Source organism: Pteronotus mesoamericanus, unplaced genomic scaffold (genome assembly GCF_021234165.1).
Source record: "Pteronotus mesoamericanus isolate MK-2021 breed Mesoamerican mustached bat unplaced genomic scaffold, CSHL_Meso_final scaffold_118, whole genome shotgun sequence".
NCBI classification, from domain to species: Eukaryota; Metazoa; Chordata; class Mammalia; order Chiroptera; family Mormoopidae; genus Pteronotus; species Pteronotus mesoamericanus.
The window spans coordinates 11,187,198-11,209,200 of NW_026555301.1; the positions used below are offsets into that span (position 1 = coordinate 11,187,198).

Consider the following 22,003-nt stretch of genomic DNA (forward strand, 5'->3'; position numbering starts at 1 on the left):
TACCTCAATAAATTTTTAATTTTTTTTTTAATTAAAAAGAAGAAAGGAGAAAATAATTGCAACTAACATTTTAATTTGGACTTTCTTACTGGTCCATGGTCTTGGGTAACTTATTTAACCCCTTGCCTCTGTTTTCTCATCTGTAGAAAGGAGATAATAATAGTATTTACCTCATAAAGAAGGGTGTGAAAATAGTTAATATGATGTAAAACACCTTAGTACCTGGCACATAGCAAGTCTCTATATGCGTGTTAATTCTTACTGGTTTTGAACATTCACTCTGTGCAGCAGGGTAAGAAGTGCTTTCCCTAGAGTGAAACCCCGACAGCCCGCTCAGGAAGCACAGTGAGTGTTGCCATCCATGTAAACAGCGCCTCCTGTGGTTGCCTGGGGCCTCCCAACAGGAAGGCCTCTCCAGGAACGTGTTCTCATTTAATCCTCATGACACACCTGCAAGGCAGATACTCTGGATCCACAATACCTATGTGACAATTTGGGGACAGATGTTTTCAGAATTCAGAATTTTGTTTGGATTTTATTAAAATAATATAATGCCTCTATCACAGAACATCCAGCAGAGTCACCACTGGTGGGATAAATGATGGCTCTGAATAACATCACATCAGTTCAGGTCTGGCCTTACTGCCAAATGACTTCGTATGGAACGTAGAAAAAAAATCTCTCCACTTATAAAGCTTTTCGGATTCTAGAATTGGGATAAGTGTGGATATGATTTATCTTCTGCATTTACCTAGGGGGAAACTGAGGCTGAGAGAAATAAATCTGCCAAACATCTGGCTGCCAGCAATTTACAGAGCTTGGAGTCAAACTCAGGTGGTCTGATGCTATATTTATCTTAATTTCTATACTACATTTCTTTCCAAGGAAAGGAACAAAAATAAGGAAGTGGCAACAGAAGGACAGGAAAAAAGAACTCTTCCCAAGTCCAGGGCGAAAGTTGAAGCCTTGGGTATAATCATAACATATTCTCTGTGCTAATGCCTTGCACAATAATTTCACTTAATCTTGACTTCCACCCTGTGATGTAGGTACTATCTCTGTTTGTCAGAAGGAAATTAAGGGTCAGAGAAACTAAGTAATTTGTTCAGGATCTTGTGATCAGTAAGGGGTGAGCTGATTCCCAAGCCCCCATTTCTACCCTTGTGGTCACAGTGTCTCCCCCAGTTAAGCTTCCCTTTCTGCCCTTGAAGGAGTATCTCCTTCTTTTTCCTCCCTTTCTGGTTTCTCTTGTTTTTTCCATTATATTTTTTCCTCTGTAAGCTTCCAAATTATATACCTCTGATGGAACATGAAGGGCTAGTTCAGCACCAACTCACAGTAGCCTTCCACAGATACTGGATGGATAGATGGATGATTAAATGAAGACAGCTGTGATAAGGTCCTTACCCCGGTACTCCTGAGTTTTCTGCCCTACCCCCCCAATCCCACTTCCCACCTTCCTAAAATGGTAGGAGGCTAGGCCAGAATGACCATCTGCACAGTGTGCCTGGGACTCTGAGTTACTACTGTTGTCCCAGCTTGATGTTAATGGCAAACACTTTACTCTCTGAAGTGCCCCAGTTTGGGTAAAACTAGGTATGAATAAATTTAGCTTTCCATATCAGACAGAATGGGAGCTCTAGGTAAAAACTGTTATAGAAAATAGAAAGAGGTACATTTTCGTACCTTTGAATTTTGTGGCCAGCTTAGTTATAACACTGATTTTTAATGACCACAATAGTCTATTTGAGGGATGTACTCTAATGTATTTTTTAACTGATTTCTTAGCATAGGACATTTGGATTATTCCAACTTTTCATTACTATAAATGATAGTGGGACAAACATCTCAGTCTGTGCATATCACTAATTAATTAAACCTGTTCAAGCCAGCTACCACGTCATGAGGGTACATTCTGGAAATTTTGTACCAATTTATACTCTGACCCGTACATGTGAGAGAGTGCCCTTTCCGGTGTTACTGCTAATGCCTGGCACAATCTCTTTGGTTTTAATAAATGCTGGAAAGGAGAGGCGAAAATAGCTTCACATCTGTGCCAGAAACCCATTGGATTACACATTGCTATCTCAGAACTTTCGAAAAGACGTTCCTGGAGATGGATGTTCATGGGTTTAGGATGAGGCCTCGCTCCTCTCCTCATCAGCAGGCCTTACTCTCAGGAGCATCCTCACCTGAATAGCAAGTGTTCCCTAAATTGCCACACATAGTAACCACCCTTAAAATGCAAAAGAAAGGCTTGCTTTCTTACAAAACCAGAACACTGGGTCTCTTGGTAATGGTGGGTTTGGGAATTTTTTCTTCTTTGATTATATATGGAAAGCAGCTTCCCGTAATATGCCTTGGGTCATGACCTGAATGCTGAGGACACAAGGCACTGTTTTCCTCCCTGTCCACATCCTTTTCCCCACACTCATCCTTGCACCAAATGAAGCTCTGCATCGAAGGAAAGCTTAAGATCCACAAGTGCAAATGGGAAAGGATGTGTGTGTTCATGGGCAGGTGTGGGTAGCTCAGATGAAGGGATGACAATATGTAAACCTCATAAAAGGTGCTGAGTCCATTAAGTTGACAGTTACATTTATGAAGTCTTTCTAGCATATGTAAGAAGTTAGACTAATCCTTCTTTGTGTCTTTATATCCTATTTCTTTGAAAAAAATCAATACAGCAAAAAATACACTAATGAAACCCATACTTAAAAATTACCAAATGCTATCATTTTGTCCTACTGGCTTCAGATTTTTATATCTTGAAATAAATAAAAATTATGGACAGTTAAATGTTGTGTGATCCTCTCCCTGATCCTATTTATTTCCCTCCCTTCCTCCCCCAAGGTAAGCACTATTATGAAGCTGAAAACAACATACATTATTGTTTTGTGTAAGTTTATATACTTTAGTACTTCAACTTGCTTTACTTACTCAGCCACAGCTCTGTTGCTCAGGCTGTGCCCAACACAGCCGCTGAGAGCTCCATTCACACAGATCTCGATGGGTGGCCCCCTTGGGGGTGTGCAGCGTGGTGCTCCACTTTCTCTTTGAAGATGCATACTGATGCATGATAGATCTTGCATTAGTTTTAATTACCCTATCGTTTTCATCATGTGGCTGTGTCACCTTTTATTTATCTATTTCCTTAGAGGAAGATGTTTTATTACTGCACAGTGCCAGTGAATATCTTTATAAATATCTTAATTTTTACAGATAGACAAGTTTCTCTGGGGAATAACTATTCTTTATTCTGAGGTGACTGTAATTTTTAAAAATTATTCTACTAAACATTATAATAAGAAAAAGACAAACTTGGTAAAACTTAAAATTATTTATTAGTATGAATCAATGTTATTAAACCAGAAATAACAGATATAATTGAGCAATGTTGAGGGCAATGCTTTACTATAGAATGAATACAAGGTGGAAATGTCCTAATTGTCTACAGCAATGTCTTCTATATGTGAGAACTGGGTCCAGCCCAGACAGAAGCCCTTTATAAAAACACGAGAAAAGGGAGGGGTTGACACAACAGAGCACTGACATTGGATCACTGGGCCTGGTCTCAACAACAATGGTTAAAAGAATAAACTAAGATACTTAACAAGTCTAAATACAGCTCAGAACCCTTTCATTTATAAGCTAGCTCAATGCAGTCATTACATGCCATATTCCTCAAAAAATGTATTTAGTTCTTTTTGGGGCACAGCCCTTTTGTTGCCTAAGGGTTAGTTTTAAGTCTTCAACCTTCTACAGTCCTCAAGGTAACGTCATATTCAGCATCCTGGTGTACCATTTTCAACCATGAAATGGCAAGTCAATTACATACCTACATAAAATACTAGTATGACTCCACTGTTTTCCACTGGGAAATAACCCCAACGAGAACCCATGCCTACCTTATATAACACACAATCGTGAGCCAAACTCAGCCAGCGAAATGGATTATATGTTGGCATAACAAATATGAAATCATATTTACACATATACACATTATACCACACATGAAAGGGAAAAAAAACAGAGAAAAAGGAGCACATTTTGGGAACTTATGTGAAGAACGTTACATCACATGAAACTACTTGTCATTTTGGAGCAACAGTAATTTCCAGGCCTTTACGTAATATTACTTGATTATAGTTCAATTATTAAACAGCCAGAAAGTAATCATAAGGCAGAATTAAAGAAGAAAAGAAAGCCTGGACAAAGCTTGAGCATCTATCTTTAGAGATGACACCACGTTTATGTGAAGGCTCTGTGCCAAGTGCCACTACTTTCTTCACCAATTGCTCCAAGTAGTGATTATATATGTACATTGTCACATGACTGGCTTGAATAGTTAAAGCAGTAAAGAAGTGAAGGAGTGGTTTCACACCCTCATGTGCCTCTAAAATAAAACTGACCCCGTTCGTGGGTAGCCTGCTACATGAGGATGAGCCCAGCCATTTTATGCAAAACACAACCACTACAGACCCAGTCCAAAGCCACACAACTCCACTGAGACGCGTACCGCCTTAGCTAGGCAACCTGAGGCTGTCTATAGATAAAGCCAGGTTGTCAGGTACAAGTGAATGAGAGAAGGTCCCAAAATAGGCCTGCATGCAACTTGAAAGGAGGTCATTTCGATTTTCATTCCAAATTTTTTAACTTTGCAAACAGGCATGATAATTGCTTGGCCTGCAAGCAGAATCATGTTAACCAGTAACATTGATAATGCGGAGAAAAACCTTAAAAACCCTGCAAAGGCCCTGCCAACTCATTCAAATGCCACTTGCTAACATTTTTTGAGGTACCTGACTAGGAGAGCTAAGAGGCACTTTTGAATCAAAAAGTAAGTGTTTCCAGCCTTCACATTCTAAGATTGTTAAACTACTGTTAAAAGTTGAGTGAAGAACATCAAATAGCATATTCTTGGGTTAAAGAAAAATTCTTAATCTGTGATTTCTACCTGTTGTCTTGATTATCATCCACATAGGGAAGTGTAAACTTGGCCCTGGTCTCTCAAACTCCTCCTCTTTGTCAATGGTGGCACTCAGTGTCTCTATGTGTCAGAGCACAGAAGACACAGACATGACAGGTCTGTGAAGCAGCAGCTCACACTGAATTACTCAAAGTTCCAGGTCTTTAATCAACTCATGACCTCTCCTGTCTTTTATACTGCAGGTTCTCAATAAATGTTTGCTGGCCCTTGAACATTCACGTCAAAGAAGGTATACAGGCTGGACCCTGCTGCATGGTTAACTATTTCTGAGGCTATTGTTTTTAGTTTCTCAGCTCCCACAAAAGGCCCTGATCTGAGTATCTTTTAACAACCACCTCCCAGTATAAGCCCTAATAGGAAACCAACTGCTTCTTGATCCCAGGTTTTTACAAAAGTTATAATGGTAACAGAATTTGAATTTGGAATGGAAATAGCTTTTCTTCTTTTTCATGCCTTTTCTCTCTTTTCTGCCTTTCGACTCAGACAGCTCTAGTTAATTGAGCAGATAAGGAATCTGAAAAGGAAGGTTTATATCAAAGCCTATTCTCAGTTAATTCACATTCCAGTGTTGGACCCTTCTTAAGCCCTAATATCTACCTCCTCAAGCTTGGCATCTTCTAAAATGCTTTCTCCAATTTTGCAATTGGGGCCTACAATCTTAAGATGCTGGTACTTCCCTTGGCTGGCTTTCCTGTATTAATTGGTATTATGAGAAGTCTGCCTTATTTTATAGACTCCAATGTCCTGCAGTTAATTGTCACCCCAAGATATGACACTGACATATTCCATTAGTAAAATAATACTCTGTGAATTAAACCTCTCTAAGAGAGCAGGAATTCATTGTCATAGAGGTGATGTACACCAAGCGGTCTCTGGAGCAGTATTTACATCCTCAATCTGTCACTGCTTACACAGTAACTACTTAAATGACTCTTCCAAACCAGGCCTCCCAATCCCAAAATTACATGCAATAATTTTACTCAGATTTGATTTGTTTGTTTATATGTGACTAAAACTTAGAAAAATTATTCATCAAGTAAAAGTCACAGATGTAAACAACAGTTTCTAATATATCTTTCTCCACTTTTGTAACAGCTCAAGTCTACAGCTTGAGTGATCATTCAATTATACTCCACTGAATGGTAAATTAAATAAGTTAACCTACGGGTGAAGGCTGGTTAGGTAACAAAGGCAATGGCACTGAAGAAGTTACTTGAGTCTGGCCAGGGAACACAGGACATCAGAGTGGAACACCACTTTTAGAATCTCACACACGTAATAAATCAGTAAGATTTTTGTACACATTGAGAATATTTTAAGGTTTTTAACAAAAATCAATTATATGTCTTATCTAACATCCATTCTCTTCCATGTGGGATTTCAAGCAAGAAAGACTAGGTGGAGAATTTTTCCAGAATTTTCTCAAATCCTTTTCCAGGGACATTTCCTGCCCTGTTCCCTGCAGGTCTTCCAGGATGCCAAGCCAGCGTGCTTACTTCTCTCTAAGTGAGGTGCCAGGCCACCGAGAAGTGGGGTCCCTCAGCAGTGCACAGGGAGGTGGCTCTGGCTTCTTCAAGTACAGTGGGCCGTGGGCCCCGGTCAGCAGCACCGCCGGTTGGATGACATGGTGGGCTTTCCAAGTTTGATTGCTCCATTATTTCCATTCTCATGGGGGTCCAAGGGTGGGATTTGGCGACCTGGAACAAAAGGTAGGTCAAGATTGAGTTCCTTTTCCCTTGTTGACACCACACACAGATTGTGACCATGCTTCACTTAATGTTCCTGTTTTCTGGAAAGTAGAGGGGCTTCAGGTGTAGCTCTCTCCCCCATCTCCTTCCCTCCCTCCCTTATGTCTTCACTCTGCTGGATGAAGTCAAACTCGTGTTTAGAATATTCAGGAAAAGTAAAATCAGCTTCCTGGTAATACGAATTTCCTTAGACTTGGAATCTCTCGCTTCTGGGTAAATGGGAAATTTCCCACCCATCTTCTCAGCACAAACATCAGCCCATTGATCCTCCTCGCCTTACCACAGATCCATCCCACTGGACAGAACTGCTCCAGGCACCAAGATTTCAACAATAACAGGGAATACTCATCATTTCTGTTTCTTAAAATAGAACTGGACTGGGAATTGTAATCTTCCTCATAATGTCATTTATTAACCCTTAGCTTGCTATTCCTCATCCTGCCAATGCACTTCGAGCATTAACTAAAAAAGTCCAAAGTAATCTTATCATCCACAAGTAACCTTATTTTTATTTAATGCAATTTAAAAATTATCCTGCAGTCTTTATAAATAAACACAAAGTAAAATTAAAAAGGTAATGGAGGAGGATAAGGAGGTGATAACTACAAGATGTGGAGACTTTGTTTTTAGATAATAAAGATATTCTAAACCTGACTGCTGATGGGTGTACGTATCTGTGACTACGCTAAAAATCATTAAATCATACACTTTAAATGGGTGAAATGTACAGTAGGTGAGTTTTTAAAAATATATTGTTATTGAGATATGGTTGACATATAACATTGTGTAAGTTGATTTGATAATTTATATGTTGAAATACAATTATTACCATAGCATTAGCTAATGCCTCTGTGATATCACATAATTATCATTTCTTTTTTGTCATGGGAACAATTACGATATAGTTTCTTAGCAACTGTGAAATTTATAATATAGGATTGTTGTCTGTAATCAGATAGGTGAATTTTATTTCAAAAAAGATGTCCTTAGAAAAGGCAATGGAATCTGGAAATCACAAATATTTATTCAGAATAGGTTCCAAAGATTTTCAGAGGCACCATCCTCACTGAACCCTGTGAAGTTGGTGAAATGGTTATTATCATCACCATTGTACTATGCCTCAGAAAACTTAGATTACATGTTAAAGGCCACATCAATACTTAATGGCACAGGTGATTCTTTGTAACCTACATCTTGATTTTTCTGATGGATCCAAAGCCTGTGTTCTTCCCACTCTACCTCATTATTCCCTATGCTACTTTTATCTCCCCCCATGAAAAAGTCATGAAAGCTATCTCCAAAGTAAGGATTTTTAAAATAAGCTAATTAGCGTATTAGTTTACTAAGTAGTCAGCAATTAGAAATGGAAGGGACATTAGTTTCAAAGACAAAGTCTTTCAATACAACTGGATGTTATCTCGGGGACATAAAGATAGTTCAAAGCCCTGGTAGAATTGCATTTCCACAAGAAGCAGAAATAGTTAGTTTCAAAGGTATTAATGCATTGTGTAGATAGGGTGGGTGGTGTGGCGATTCATCGAAGCTCAAGTATAAAAATTAAGATCCTTGGCAATTATCCAAAATTCAAAATTAATTACTCTTTATCTGATTATGGAGCAGATAGAAGAGTTGTAATAATTTCTGCAGCTACTGCTTCTGCCATTATATTGCCAACAAAGCTACATAAAGCTTTTGCAGCCCTGACTGGTGTGGCTCAGCTGGTTGAGTGTCATCCTGAAAAGTGAAAGTTTGCCAGTCTGATTCCTGGTCAGGGCACATGCCTGGATGGCAGGCCTGGTCCCAGGTTGGGGGAGGGTAAGAAGTAACCAATTGATGTTTCTCTCACACATCCATGTTTCTCTCCCTCTCTTTCTCCCTCCTTTCCCCATCTCTAAAAATTAATTAATTGATTGATTTACCAAAAAAAAGTTTTTGCAGGCCATTCTCAAAAAAGTTCACTCCTAATCCAGAAGCAAATAAGAATGTTAAGTATGGGATGTGAGAGCGATCTGGCTGCGACATCTGTCACCCCATGGACCTCCAGGGTTGATTCGGCTGATCTGGCTCGCTAGGCAGGTGTCCCCTCCCTCCCTCACCGATCCATGTGCATCCCTCCCAAAGCTGCTGAAGAGACAACCTTCCCTACTAGAGGAGAGGACTGGTCTTTGGCCAAGGGTATAGGAGTAGCTGCACTTCCCTGCTAGAACCTCCAAACAAGCTCTCAAGAATGTTAAGTATGTATTTTCCTTTTCTGGATATGCTGTGCTCTTTAATTTGTCATAATTAAAAGGAAGTAAACAAAATTCTTTTTCTACTTTGTCAATCTTAAGTGATAAATACAGGGGAAAGTGCCCAATGACCCCCAATACTCTGATTTATTTAGGTCGTATCTTGTGAGTCAGGTGTTACTTACTCCTTGTAAAAGAGGTGTTTTGGAGGGATGGTAGTGTCAAGATATATCATTACATAAGTTATTTAAATCAATAATACTTCAGGTGCCTCCTGAGTGTGTTAGGTACTGCAATAGGGACTTTTGCTTTTGCATCTGAAATATTTTTAGACAAAATTATAATTCTGATTGGTGCAAGCTACTGCCCTATTTAACTAAGATAAGTATTGTTTACTGATCAGTATTTTTGGGAATATCAAAATCAACATCTATACTAACATTAACTTCATGCTATTCTTATGTTGTTAACTCTAAAGTTAATAAAACAGCATTGAGCTTTTAGTCCTCCTAGACATGGCTTATTCTACATGTCTTGTGTCATAAGTTTTGTCCTATGAAAAGTATCCCAAATATTTTAAAATTTTATTTATAAGATATTCATTAAAGTCACAAGAGTAGAATGAAAATCTGAAAACAAGGAACACACACAAAATGAGAATGTTAGGGTGGCCTGTCGGCACACCTCCTTGCTTCCCCCCATTCTTTCTTTCTGTTTCCTGCCTCTCATTTCTCTCCCGAGTAGACAATAAGTAAGGCAATGTTTGGGATGCAAGATTAAGTTAAGACCTGAGTCACACCTCAAGGAGACTCCCTTCTTATTCATTTTAAACTTTAAACAGTGTTTTTGAATCAGTTGTTGAACCTAGCTACTTAGAGGCAGCAAGTTCTGCTTATCTTCAGAATATCTGAAATCTTGCTTACTAAAACAAAATGTTCCTCAAAAACAGAATTACTGCAGTTTTCTCAGACTTCATTTTGCTCATCTGGTAGGAAGAGTTTTTAAATCTGAGAATCAATGTTCCAATTGAGCAAACTCAGTCAAGTTACTTAGTATCTCCAAGACTTCCTTGCATCACCTATAAGACAGAATAGGAGAAAGTAACTTGACAACTACTACACAATATAGATTGATGGCTATTACTAATATGGAACAAACTGACCATGGACAGAGTCATGGCTCTGGGCACAGCTCAAGTGGTGTCTGCATGGGAACAAACTCCTGCCTAGTGGCTCCCTGTGGTCGACACTCAGGGTTCAGTCACTAGGATTGAGACCCACCCTGCTCCTTCTACAGAACACTCAACATGGGAGGCATCCCACATATGCCAACTTCACTGAGAAGAAAGGAAGTGCTTCCACTTTAAGGAAGAAAGAGAGGAAAGCCATGTCATAACAATGAGGCAAGCACTTTAAAAAGAGAAGGAAGCAAACAGCACTGTGAAAACATAAGAGCTCAGGATCTTATGGTCTGAGTTATTTGGAAATTACTGAAAGGTTAAATGTACTTGGACAAAAGAATAGTTCTAGAAAACGACAACAGCGTTTTGTACCAAGGTGATCACCTTGGAACACTGTTGAATTAGTGTTAATTACACGAGGCACAGAATAGGACAAAAATATACACATAAACATCTGAAAAGGCTCCAAGCATCATCTGCATGTTTCTGCTTTTACAGACTGTACTCTGAGTATACAACCTTCATAACAAGTCATCCTCAAGTATAAATCCTAGGCCAGGGTGTTTATTTTAATTAGGTTTGGATTGTGTAGGGTTCTGTTTAGGAAGAGTTAAAGTCTCTTTTGAAGTTCAGTTTTCCTGAAAGTTGACAGCCTGGAGAAAAAGCAGGTTTTAAAAATGATTCCTCGGGAATGCAGTATGTCAAAAAACAAAGTCAAAGCCTATAAATTTTATCATGGCTCTAGACTAGAGGCTGTAATGCTTTTACACACAATGAAAATAAAACAGCACGCTTAGCTGCAGCTGTCCTCTTTCCTTGTGTGGTGGACTGGCTGATTCCTACGAGAGCCACAAGTCCTCCCTTCCCATTTCTTCTCTCTTTTCATTCCAGTTCCAGTATGTACTTGGCTCAGCTCTCTTTTGTTGAGACTTAATGGTGCTGGTAGTTGCTGTGTAACTTCCATGTCCTGATCCTGATTTTCTGAATCATTCAGATTAGTAAATTGACCAAGTTTATTATGACTTGGCAGTATTTACTCTTGATAATGACCCTCAAGCCTCAACATTTAGAGAAGGGGGTCTCTACAGAATACTGCAGTGGCTCACAATCACGGAACACTGCCCTAAGAATACAGAATAGGGGCTCAGAAGGCACACATGACACTTGGGGTCACTCTCTGTAACAGTTTTCTTGCTGCAGTAAATGCAACCACATTGGAATTATGAGATGACCTTGAATATTAAAGCGCAGAGTCTAACATTCTACATAGAACAAGAATGGCTTAAGAGACAGGAAGTGAATTTAGTCAGAATGCCTACAAAAAGTCCAGGTCAGGGATAATGAGAGCCTTCATTTAGGGGCAGCTGAGGGAACTAGAAAACAAAGACAGAAAGGGAACTGTAGCAAGACACCTGGCAGATGTGACAACTGATTGGATGTGGGAAGGTGAAGAGAGGAGCTTTTTTCAAAAAAGTTAAAAGTCTAGGGAGCTGAAGGAAGGTGACACACCAACAGAGAAGGAAGCGAGGGGAAGGTCACCACTGGCTCTGAGTACAAAAGATCAAATGTCTTAAACATGGAGGGCTTGAGTGACTCGGAAATCATTAGGTTGCCTTACCATTCAAAGGCATCTTCTCTCTGCAGATATTTTTTTCAAATAAATAAACCATTTTTTTGGAGTAGTTATAGGTTTACAGGAAAAAAAATGAACATAAAGTACAGAGAGTTTCCCCTCATCCCTCTCATTCTAATTTCCCTATTTTTAATATCTTGCATTAGTATGGAACATTTATTATAACTGAGGGCTCATTTTTGATCATTATTATTCATTAAAGCCCACAGTTTAGGGTTCATTCTTAGTGCTATACAGCCTATGGATTTTAATAAATATATAATGACATGTATCCACCATTACAATAATACAGAAAATAGTTTCACTGCCCTAAAAACCTTCTATTCTCCACCTATTAATCCCTCCATTCCTCCAAGCCCCTGGCAACCACTCGTCTTACAGTTTCCACAGTTTTGCCTTTCCCAGGATGTCATATAGAAGGAATCATACAGTATGTAGCTTTTTCAGTTTATTTTCTTTCACTTTGTAACATGCATTTAAACCTTTCATGTCTTTTTGTGGCCTGCGATCTCATTTGTTTTTTATCACTGAATAATATTCTACTTTATGGATATATCCCTGTATTCATTTAAAAATCTTCACTCAAGGATATGTTCATTGATTTTAGAGAGAGGGAGAGACAAACATTGATGTGAGAACGGACTGTCAACTGGTTGCCTCCCGCATGTGTCCTGACTGCGATTGAACCCACAACCTAGTTATGTGCCCTGACTGGAAATTGAACCCGCAAACGTTTGACGTACAGGGAAGACACTCCAACCAACTGAGTAACCTAGCCAGGGCTCTCTTCCATGTTTTAATTTAATATTTAAAAATTATAAGACACAAAAAATACAAGCCATGAGGAAAAATCTAACAAACTAGACTTCATCAAATTGAAAACTTTTGCTCTTCCAAAGACATTGTCAAGAAATTTAAGACAAGCCACAGTCTGGGAAAAACATCTGAAATAGAAATACCTAATAAAGAACATATATCCAAAATACATAAATAGCCTTTAGAACTCAACAATAAGAAAACAAACAACTCAATACAAAATAGGCTAAATTTGAAGAGACACTTTACCAAAGAAGACATAATGATTGCAAATAAGCAAATGAAAAGGCACTGAACATTACTAGTCATTAGGAAAATGAACATTAAAACCGTAAGTATACCACTATACTCCTATTAGAATGGTTACAATTTTACCCGCTGACCATACCAAGTGTTGGCAAGGATGTGGAACAATTGGAGCTCTCCTACATTTGGGATGGGAATATAAAATGCTAAAATCACTTTGGAAAACAGTCTGGCAGTTTCTTGAAAATTTAAACATTACCTAGCAGATAAGCCAGCCATTCCAGTTATAAGTATTTACCCATACAAGACTTGTACGTGAATGCTTATAGCACTCTTACTTGTAATTGCCAAAAACTGAAAAGTGACCCAAATGTTAGAGAAATGGATTAACAAATCATGGTTTACACATGCAACAGAATACCACTCAGCAATAAAAAGGAATTTAGCAAAATACATATGTTAAATTCTGTAAGATAATTGATCTAATTTCTTATAAAGAAATTGTATGAGGGAAATGAAGACATATCAGGTAAAAATCAGTCGGTATGGAACTTATTTGCATCTTGATTCAAACAACTGGGTTTCAATGTAAAATGCAAACAAACCAAATCATTTATTACAACTATGAGATAATTAAAATCTGAACACTGAATATTTGATGGTATTAGTATGATTATAGCACTATGATTACTAATGTGAAAATGTAATTGTTATGTAAAGAAATACTGAAAATATTTACAGATGAAATTCTGTAATTCCCTTCAAAATAATACAGGAGGGGGGTGGGTGTGAGGTAGAGATGAAAGCAGCTTGGTTATGAGTACATGATGGTTCACTGTATTACTCGGTTTATGGTGTATATGTTTAAAATTTTCCAAAAGAAAGCCCTTTTTTAAAGTTCCCTATAATCTCATCACCATGAGGCAACTGTTGTTAACATTCTAATGTGCATATATCTTGCCAATCTTTACCCAGAAGAATATATTATTCACTATTATATATTATTTGGCTCACAATTTATGAAATCAGGATATAATACAACCTACTCTATAACTTTTGTTTCACACTCAACAATTTATCTTTTTATGTCAGTAAATACATATTTGCATCATCATTTTAATCACTAGTTTACAAACTAATTGTATTTTATATTAGTGTACCAGGAGTTTTAAAAAACTATTTCCCAACTTTTGGACAGTTGAGTCACTTCCTGTTTTTCACCATGATGAATAATGTCCCCATTTAAACCACTGTTTGCAATGAGAAGTGATATCGACTAGAAGTTGAAAGCATGGGCTCTGGAGCCCGGCTGCCTTCCTTCTAATACGGGCCCTCTCACCTATTAGCGAGGTGACCTAGAGCAAGTTAGAAACTTCTCCATGCTCCAGTCTCCTCATAGGAAACTAGGGATGATAACAGTGCCAATTTCATAGGATAAATGGTTCATTAATGAGCTAATATATATTTAAGCAACAACAGTACAGAATAAGAGCTTGCTTTATGGTACATAAAATTAGGAGGTGCTTTGTTTTGTTTTTAAATTTCTTTAACCTGCTCCAGACCAAAAGTAACGACTTAAGAGAATTTCGAAAATCCAGTGGATGTAAAATAGCTAACACTCTGTGCAACAAGGGATTACAGAGCACGATATGAGTAGTGCCTATGAGTCTGTACTGCGTCTCCTTCATATTAACATCCTCTTCTAATTTTTCCAAATCCATGTTTATACCTCTAATTATATTCACTTTAATAAACAAACATTTATCATCTTGTTCTTAAACGGATAATAACAAACAACAAACCTAGTTTGATGTCGACAATGTTGCCAGGTGTGACTTTTAGGAGGAAGCCTGGCTTTCTCTTCCCTACAGTCGGCATTCAACCTCACTGGAGCAAAGCACAGCTGCTTGGCCAAGGTCCCACCCTACTCCAGACATTTTTTTAGTGAGCCTGCAGCCCCACCTCTTTCAGCCCTCAGGGAGAGTTTTTAAAAATGTATTTGAGTTGAATAATTAAACTTGGGTTCCTTACACTCCAGAATCCAGTCTGCCGGGCTCACAACCAGTCCAGCCCCAGGAGAACTTGCTCCTGTGCCAATCTTCCTTATTCCATGATACTCCACAAAAGGGAACCCTGGGAATGCATCTCAGTATCATTCTCTTCCTTGTTCCCCATTTCTAACCCAACAACCAGTATTATTGATTTTATTTCCTAAATTTCTGAAATTCATGTTGACTTCTTTCTACCCTAGTCCAAGCCACCCCTCTGCTAGATAACTACAACAGCATCCTAACTGGGTGAGCCTTTTCCAAGCTTTCCTCCTCCCACTATACTCTCCGACTGCGACCTTTTTGTCAGTGTAGATTGGGTACTATTCATGCTTAAAACACTGGAGGAGCTTCCAGTAGCATTCAGGATATCACCCTCTCCTTCCCCTTTCAAGGCTGTGAGAGGACCTGCCTCAGTCCCTAAGCTGATCTCCCAAGGCTGCCCCTGAACGCACATGCTGCAGCCTACCTGCTTCCTTTCTCTTCCTTAAATGCACCACACCACTTCCTGCCTCCAGCACGGTATTCATTCAGCCTGGCAGCCCTCCCTGAGCTCTTTGCCCAGCTGTCCCTTCTCATTTTTCAGGTCCGACGTAAAATCATTTTCCCAGGGAGATCTCCCCACTCAATCTAAAGTCCCCACTTGTCACTATCTCCCCAGTCCTTATTCTTTTGCTTTGTAGAATTTATTATAGCGTGTAATTATATACCTATTTGACCTTGCGCCCACAGCCTGTCTCCCCACTCGACTGTCAGTTTGTTTTGTTCACCATGACGTCCCCGGTGTCTTGCATGGAACCTAACCCATAAAAGAGCACAGGATATATTTGTTGAACAAACGAATGGATACTAAGCCCTTTCTAATCAGGTGGTATTGTGCAAATGTAAGTCCCCATAGAAAAGTGACTCCATTTCATCTCATCCAGTGAACCCACTGAAACAGTATCTCTGACAACATCATGAGATGAAGTTGAAGGTTCAAATTCAAAACGCTGAATTTGGCACTATTCTATTTACTAGTGTCAGGTTTATGGGGAATATGATGGAATAAGATCTGCTCCCAGAGAACTTACAGTCTTACCAGAAGAAGAGATGTATGTCTGAAACACTTGGAGAATAATTAAAAGAAAGAATATATTCCAGTGTCAGAATGATGTAGCAGATCATAATTTTAACCTCAAATTAAAGGCAGGAACCACGGGTGAGAGTTGGGGCAGATGACTTCATGAAGGGAGAAGACTTGAACTGGACGTTGAAGGAATTAGGGTTTTCAGGGACGGGGGTGGGCGTCACATGCAGGGCCAAAAGAGCCACTGTACGACAAAGGGAGTGAAGGCAAAGCCTGCCGAGAAGCAAAGGCTGGCATTAGGCTCTGTACCTGCCTTTCAAATGACAATTACAGAGACAGGCAGAGAGAGCAGTTTCATAAGGAAGACCATCAGGATCTTTGCTTTTGACTTTCCACACTTTAGTAAGTAAAAAGCAGCAGAATATTCTTTGTGTTTTCCTACACCAATTTAAAAACTCAAATGTACAATAATTTTGTTGGTCAAGAATTCTTCTTATATTTTAGCTCAAAGAGGAAACCTTTAATCTTCAAAAGTATAGGAACCCAAGAAAGAAAAATGAACAACACTGGGTGCAAATGCATGGAAGAGAATTACCACCAGGCAATGGGGTCAAGTGGGTCCAAAAATGTGATTTAGAAAAGGGTGCCTGGAGGAATGTCAATTCCAGTACACTACATGTGTGGGCTGTGCACAGACCACCTGAAGCAGGGCAGCACCTACATCCTTTCCAGGGTAGCTTCAGTCTTTGAAAATAGATTGTATTTTGGTAAACAATTTCCCATTAGAAAAATACATTAACTCATGTTCAGAAAACACAGTTGATTTATTTCTGGTTTAGGAACACTCTAGAAATGTAAAAGGGAAACATTTGTGTCTTTATTCCAGTAAATATGAATTAATTTTGTTTAAGCACCCCTTTACAAAAGGGCTTTTATTCTTACTGCTCATGCTTGCTTTCTTATTGCATCTTTTCTCCCAGGCATGTTTATCTCTGAAACATTGCTTTGGGGAGCATAGGTGTCAGCAATCACTCGTTCCATTTTGAGCTCAGGGAAAAGCATATGTTATACACGTAGAAACAGGGAAAAGGAAAATAAATGAAATGTTTGTTGCTATATATTTACGTGTACTTGGTACTGTGTTTTAAATTAGCCCGTAGTTAGGCTACAACACCTGATTCAGAGGAAATTCCCTGAAGGAGTAAAGAGGCTGGGAGGGCACCAGCACTCGCAGGATACACAGGGTCCGGCAGGAGGAGGGCCTGCTTGAGCGTGGTTGATAGGGTAATAATATGGGTGTAATAATTTATAGTTTTACTTTTCACATTTCACCTAAAATGTCATATGATGCACCTGAGTGTGATATTGTCATGTTACAGAATTATACACTTATGATTTTGTAATAAAAGATCTTGTAATGAAAAAGGGGCATTATTTATTCTGCACCCTGTATAGGGAGAGAGATCTTGCCTCGGGCTGTGTATTTACAGACTTCTTTGCAAAGACACTTACAATGCAAGTATGATGAAACAAACAGTTGTTTATTTGGGACATGGGAGACGAGGTGATATGACTCTTCTATAGCTTCTACAGGAATTAGGTACTTGAAGCCATAATTCACCAGTACTTTTAGTAAAACAGTTGTTTTTTCTTAAATGACTAGGCCAGTAGGACCTCAGGAATTCCTTAGTCAAAACCCCCATCCCTTCAAGTGATAAAACCTCATATGCACGAAGGCATTTATATTGGCTGAACCACATAAAGAAATAGCTTCCAAATTAAGATATCAATTATTGCTGCTAAGGTTTGTTTTCTTCTTTGAGGTCCTTATTTCATTTGGTATTTAAATAACAATTTACATAAACCTCAAATTGAATTTCAGGTATACGCACTGCCATCTGCATTGTCTACCTTCCAGGGGCTAAAGCAGGGGAGAGCGCTCAGGAGTATACAAGGAGCTGCACAAAGGAAAGGTGTGAATGTCATGGTTATCAGTAGCTATCTAGCTTAATTAATTAAAAGCATTAATAAAAACAAAATATTTAATATTTTGCCTAACCTACCAGAAAAGCCAAATGCCACCAGGAAAGAATGAGTTTCACCTCAGGAAATATGAGGGTAATGGAATGGGTTCAAGGCAAACCTCTCAGATGTCACCCAGAGTTACGCAGCGACTGGAGGCCAGCCGAGCAGTTTCTTCACCGCAGAGCACTGCACCCATGGCCCATTTTTCAGGAAGGAATAGGAGTCTGGGAACATGGGGTTTCCAACATAAAATTACAGCCCTAGAACTCCAGAGTTCAACCACTCAGGTCAAAGATCTTGGAGAACACGATTCTGTGGAGAGTGTGAAATGACAGCAAGAGAATGAACCCTTCTGAAGGAGGCAGGAAGAAAAGGTGGCATAGATCCAGTTAACAAAAAGGGCGGGGCTGCATTCTTTTGTGCATTTCTGTGGTGCAAGTAACCCAGTCAGGGTTCCTCATCTCCACTGAATTCTCCATCAAGCCAAAAGAAACAAACAAAATATTCCCTGCTGTGGGTTCTCAGAGTCTGAAGTAATGAACCAAAACCAGTTAAAAGGAAATCAAATCTGTTCTGGGAAGTGACAGCCCCTCTGACTTTGAGAGCACCGCCAACAATGACCTCAGAGAGATCAAACTATCAGTTTCCCTTCTGGAATTCCCTTCTGGAACTGTCTGGAGCCAAGATATTTGAGAACAACTGCCAAATGTTCAGGAGTTCAACTTTTCCTAAGGTGACCCTCAGGAGAAGTTTTATGAGGTCCCAGCACCTCACAAAAACACTTATACCTCTTGCAAAGTCCCCAGTTATGCTTCGAAGGTATCTCAGGACATAGTTTCCCAAGATCGTTGCCAGCAGGTAGCTGTCTGAAAGGACCCAGAACAGAACATTGTTACCAGAGAAGCTGTGGAGGTGAAATCTGGTCCATCGGCTGTGAAAGAGCTCTTAGGTAAAGGTTATTCATGGGGAGCCAACATAAAGAAAAGGAAGCATAACATTACCCAGAACAGGAGATAAAGAAGGCAGCCATCACCTTCCATTAATCAGCTGATCAGATATGAAGAGAATATTTACAAATCGACTTTCCACACAATTCCCAATTTCAGAGCATGTGGGATGGAGACACTATTTTTGTTGGCGTTCATCAAACAAAAGACAATACTAAAAGGTTCTTTTGTTTCGTTTGCCTAGAGTCATTCAGTTTAATGGGTGGTTTCAGTTTTCTATACCTCCTCACTGTCTATTTTATGTCTCCTCCACTTGACATACATGGGGGAAAGCAGAGTTTGCCACCCCACAACATGTCTGTTGAGATACTGATCTTTTTAAGTTGGTTATTTTTAAGAAAAGAAAGACTGAAGAAGAACCTTTAACCTTCCCCTCACTGTCTAAAAGAATTTAAATAGACGACCTGCTCCAGAAAGGGAGTTGTCATCACAGATAACTATAGTTTAACATAAACTTGCATGTGAGACAGGGAGGAATGTAGCAAGGCCCAACCGATCCGTCTTCTCTTCTCTGTGTACCACCATTAACCTGGCCCAGCAAACATTTATTTATCAAACATTTGCTTTTCCATCCCCATATGGATCGCCTTCCTCACCTTTGAATTCCCTAACCACAACCCAACTCCCCTTCTCCTTAGCTCAAGATGGCATATAAGCCTCAACACCCATTCTGTCCGGGGGTCCCATATTCTTATGAAGCCCCCATATGTACACAGGTAATCAATTTGGTCATTTTCTCTTGTTAATCTGTCTCATGTCAATTTGATTAGTCCAGCAAGAAGAACTGAGATGGGTAAAACAAAAATTTTTCTACCCACACATAAAATGCTATAGAATTTTTAATTAAAATAAACTTTATTTTGCAGCAGAGTGACTTCATTTGGACTCATAAAACATAGAATTACTAGATTAAAGAATGGAAGTATGAAGATTTAGAATTGGGAGACACAATATAGGTCAGTATTGACAAGTGCATGCTTGTAGGTTTATATCCACATCATCAGACAAATTCACACTGAGGAAAAGCTCTACTTCAGAGCTTTATGATTTCATCCATTAACTCTCAGAGGCATAGAAAAGGTAAACTAAGCTAAATGCACCATTCTAGGTACTTACTGATTCCTTGAAAGAGCTCTTCAATATTAATAGCATTTTTTGCACTTGTTTCAACCACGATGGCACCTATGGATTCAGCATATTCCTTCGCATCCTTCAAGGGAACTTCCCTGGAAAAGAAGTCAAACCCAGACAGATATGAACACTCATTTGTAAAATATAAATAACCCCAGCAGACCAAACAAAAAGCTCATGTGGAAATAGCTCCCGTATTTTCCTGGAGAATATCAACTCCATGACTCAGAAAGTATTAAAAATCAGTAGGCATGAGACTTTTTAAAGTTGAAAACCTGGTCTCTGGCATCCATGGAGACAAGAGGTTCATATGTAAAATACTGTTCCAGTCCCAGAGAAGTAAAGAATTCCAGGACAGTAGGAAAAATCATTATGTATACATTCCAGCTTTCTGAGGTAGGTTTGATTTCAAATTATTTTTCCCCATAATAATGACTAAATACTTTACAAAATGTGTGTGTGCTTCTGTGTGCAAGTTTCTATAACAGTCCATTATATCATTTTTCACAAGTCACAGAAAATATGTAGCATGATTAGAAAGTTTGGAAATAAACATGTAATAGCTACAATAGCTATGATGCAGTATGGCATATTTGGACTTTGACCTTTAAATGGCTGTTCCTGCAAAGGTTTTAGGACATGAACTCTAAATAAACAATAGAAAATGGCATTAATTGATCTACTTTTCATGTAAAGATACTGTGGTGTAGCCAAAAATTAAAAAGTCACAATTTCTATTCTCCAGAAGTTTATCCATTTATTCAACAAATAGTCATTGAGCAGATATTGTATGCCAATCCTTCTTGTAAGTGCTAGAGAAAACAGTTCTTGCCTTCTGAAATCTACATATGAGAGAAAGGCAAACACATCTGCAGTCACTCTAATCCACAACATTTTAACACCTGTAATATGTAGGTAAGCAGCAGAGGGGTAGAAAGTAATGCATTTTGATTAATGGAACCAAAGAAGATGAACTGGAGAGGGTCACCTGAAGTGCGGCCATGCAGGGCAGGGAGCGCGCCGGTGAGGACTGCGATGCAGCAGCCAGAAGGCCCACGGGGCGGCGCGCCCTCATCCCCGGGGAGTGGTAAAAGTCGATTCTGCACCCAGCCCTGCCGTGAGTGTAATGGTGGATTTACAAATGAATGATCACAGTGTGTGAGAGAGTCCAGCAGGAACCATGGGAGATGGGCAGGAAAGCACCCAGTGGCCAACAAAGAACTGTGACAAGGTCCACTAGAAAGCTCCAGATTCTAGGAAAACACAATGCACAAAATGGACAAGAGTGGGCTGTGAGGAGAATCTGGAGGTTTCTCTAATGCTATGGGTGAGAGAGAACACAATGCTGGACCGGGAGGGCTACAGGAAAAGAAAAAAGGAGGACAAGAAATCAGAACTGGGAGGGGCGAGTGAAGAGACTGTTTTTTTTCCTATCTCCTTTCCTTTCCTCTGATCCCTCCAAATTCCTTATGAATGGTTACAACTCGTTTATAAAGCTACTGGGAAAATTCTACCTTGGCATTTAAATTCTTTACTACCCCAAAGCATATGAGAGGAGAATGTTTCCGGTACTTGCTGCGAAAGGGCCTAACTAGAGCCTACCATATTAAAGAAAGACAGTGGTCCCAGGACTTCATACCCCCCTTAGGAGAGAGACTTCCTAAGCGATGACGGCTGGAATGGTACTTCATAACTCTTCTTACCAAAAACACTGGGAAAAATTATGCTGCTGAATCTGCCCTCTACATTGTTTCTTACAAAGAAGCCTAGCCTCTTACAGGTTTTTTTTTTTTTTAATCTTAAGGTTTTTGGTGGCAATGAATTTTATGTTTGAAATATTCCAGAGGAGGGCTTTTTAATGTTCAGTTTGGCATGTTACCCC

General features: G+C 39.2%; 1 protein-coding gene across 1 annotated transcript in view; it reads right to left on the minus strand.

The window, feature by feature from the left end:
- Positions 1-3,392: 3,392 nt before the first annotated feature.
- RAB31 (RAB31, member RAS oncogene family) overlaps positions 3,393-22,003 on the minus strand; it is a 155,519-nt gene continuing 136,908 nt past the window's right edge. The window contains exons 6-7 of the mRNA XM_054587354.1: positions 20,107-20,216; positions 3,393-6,687 (exon numbers count right to left, since the gene is read on the minus strand). Of these exons, the coding sequence (XP_054443329.1) occupies positions 6,590-6,687; positions 20,107-20,216 (208 nt within the window). The 3' untranslated portion in view covers positions 3,393-6,589. The remainder of the gene's footprint in view (positions 6,688-20,106; positions 20,217-22,003) is intronic.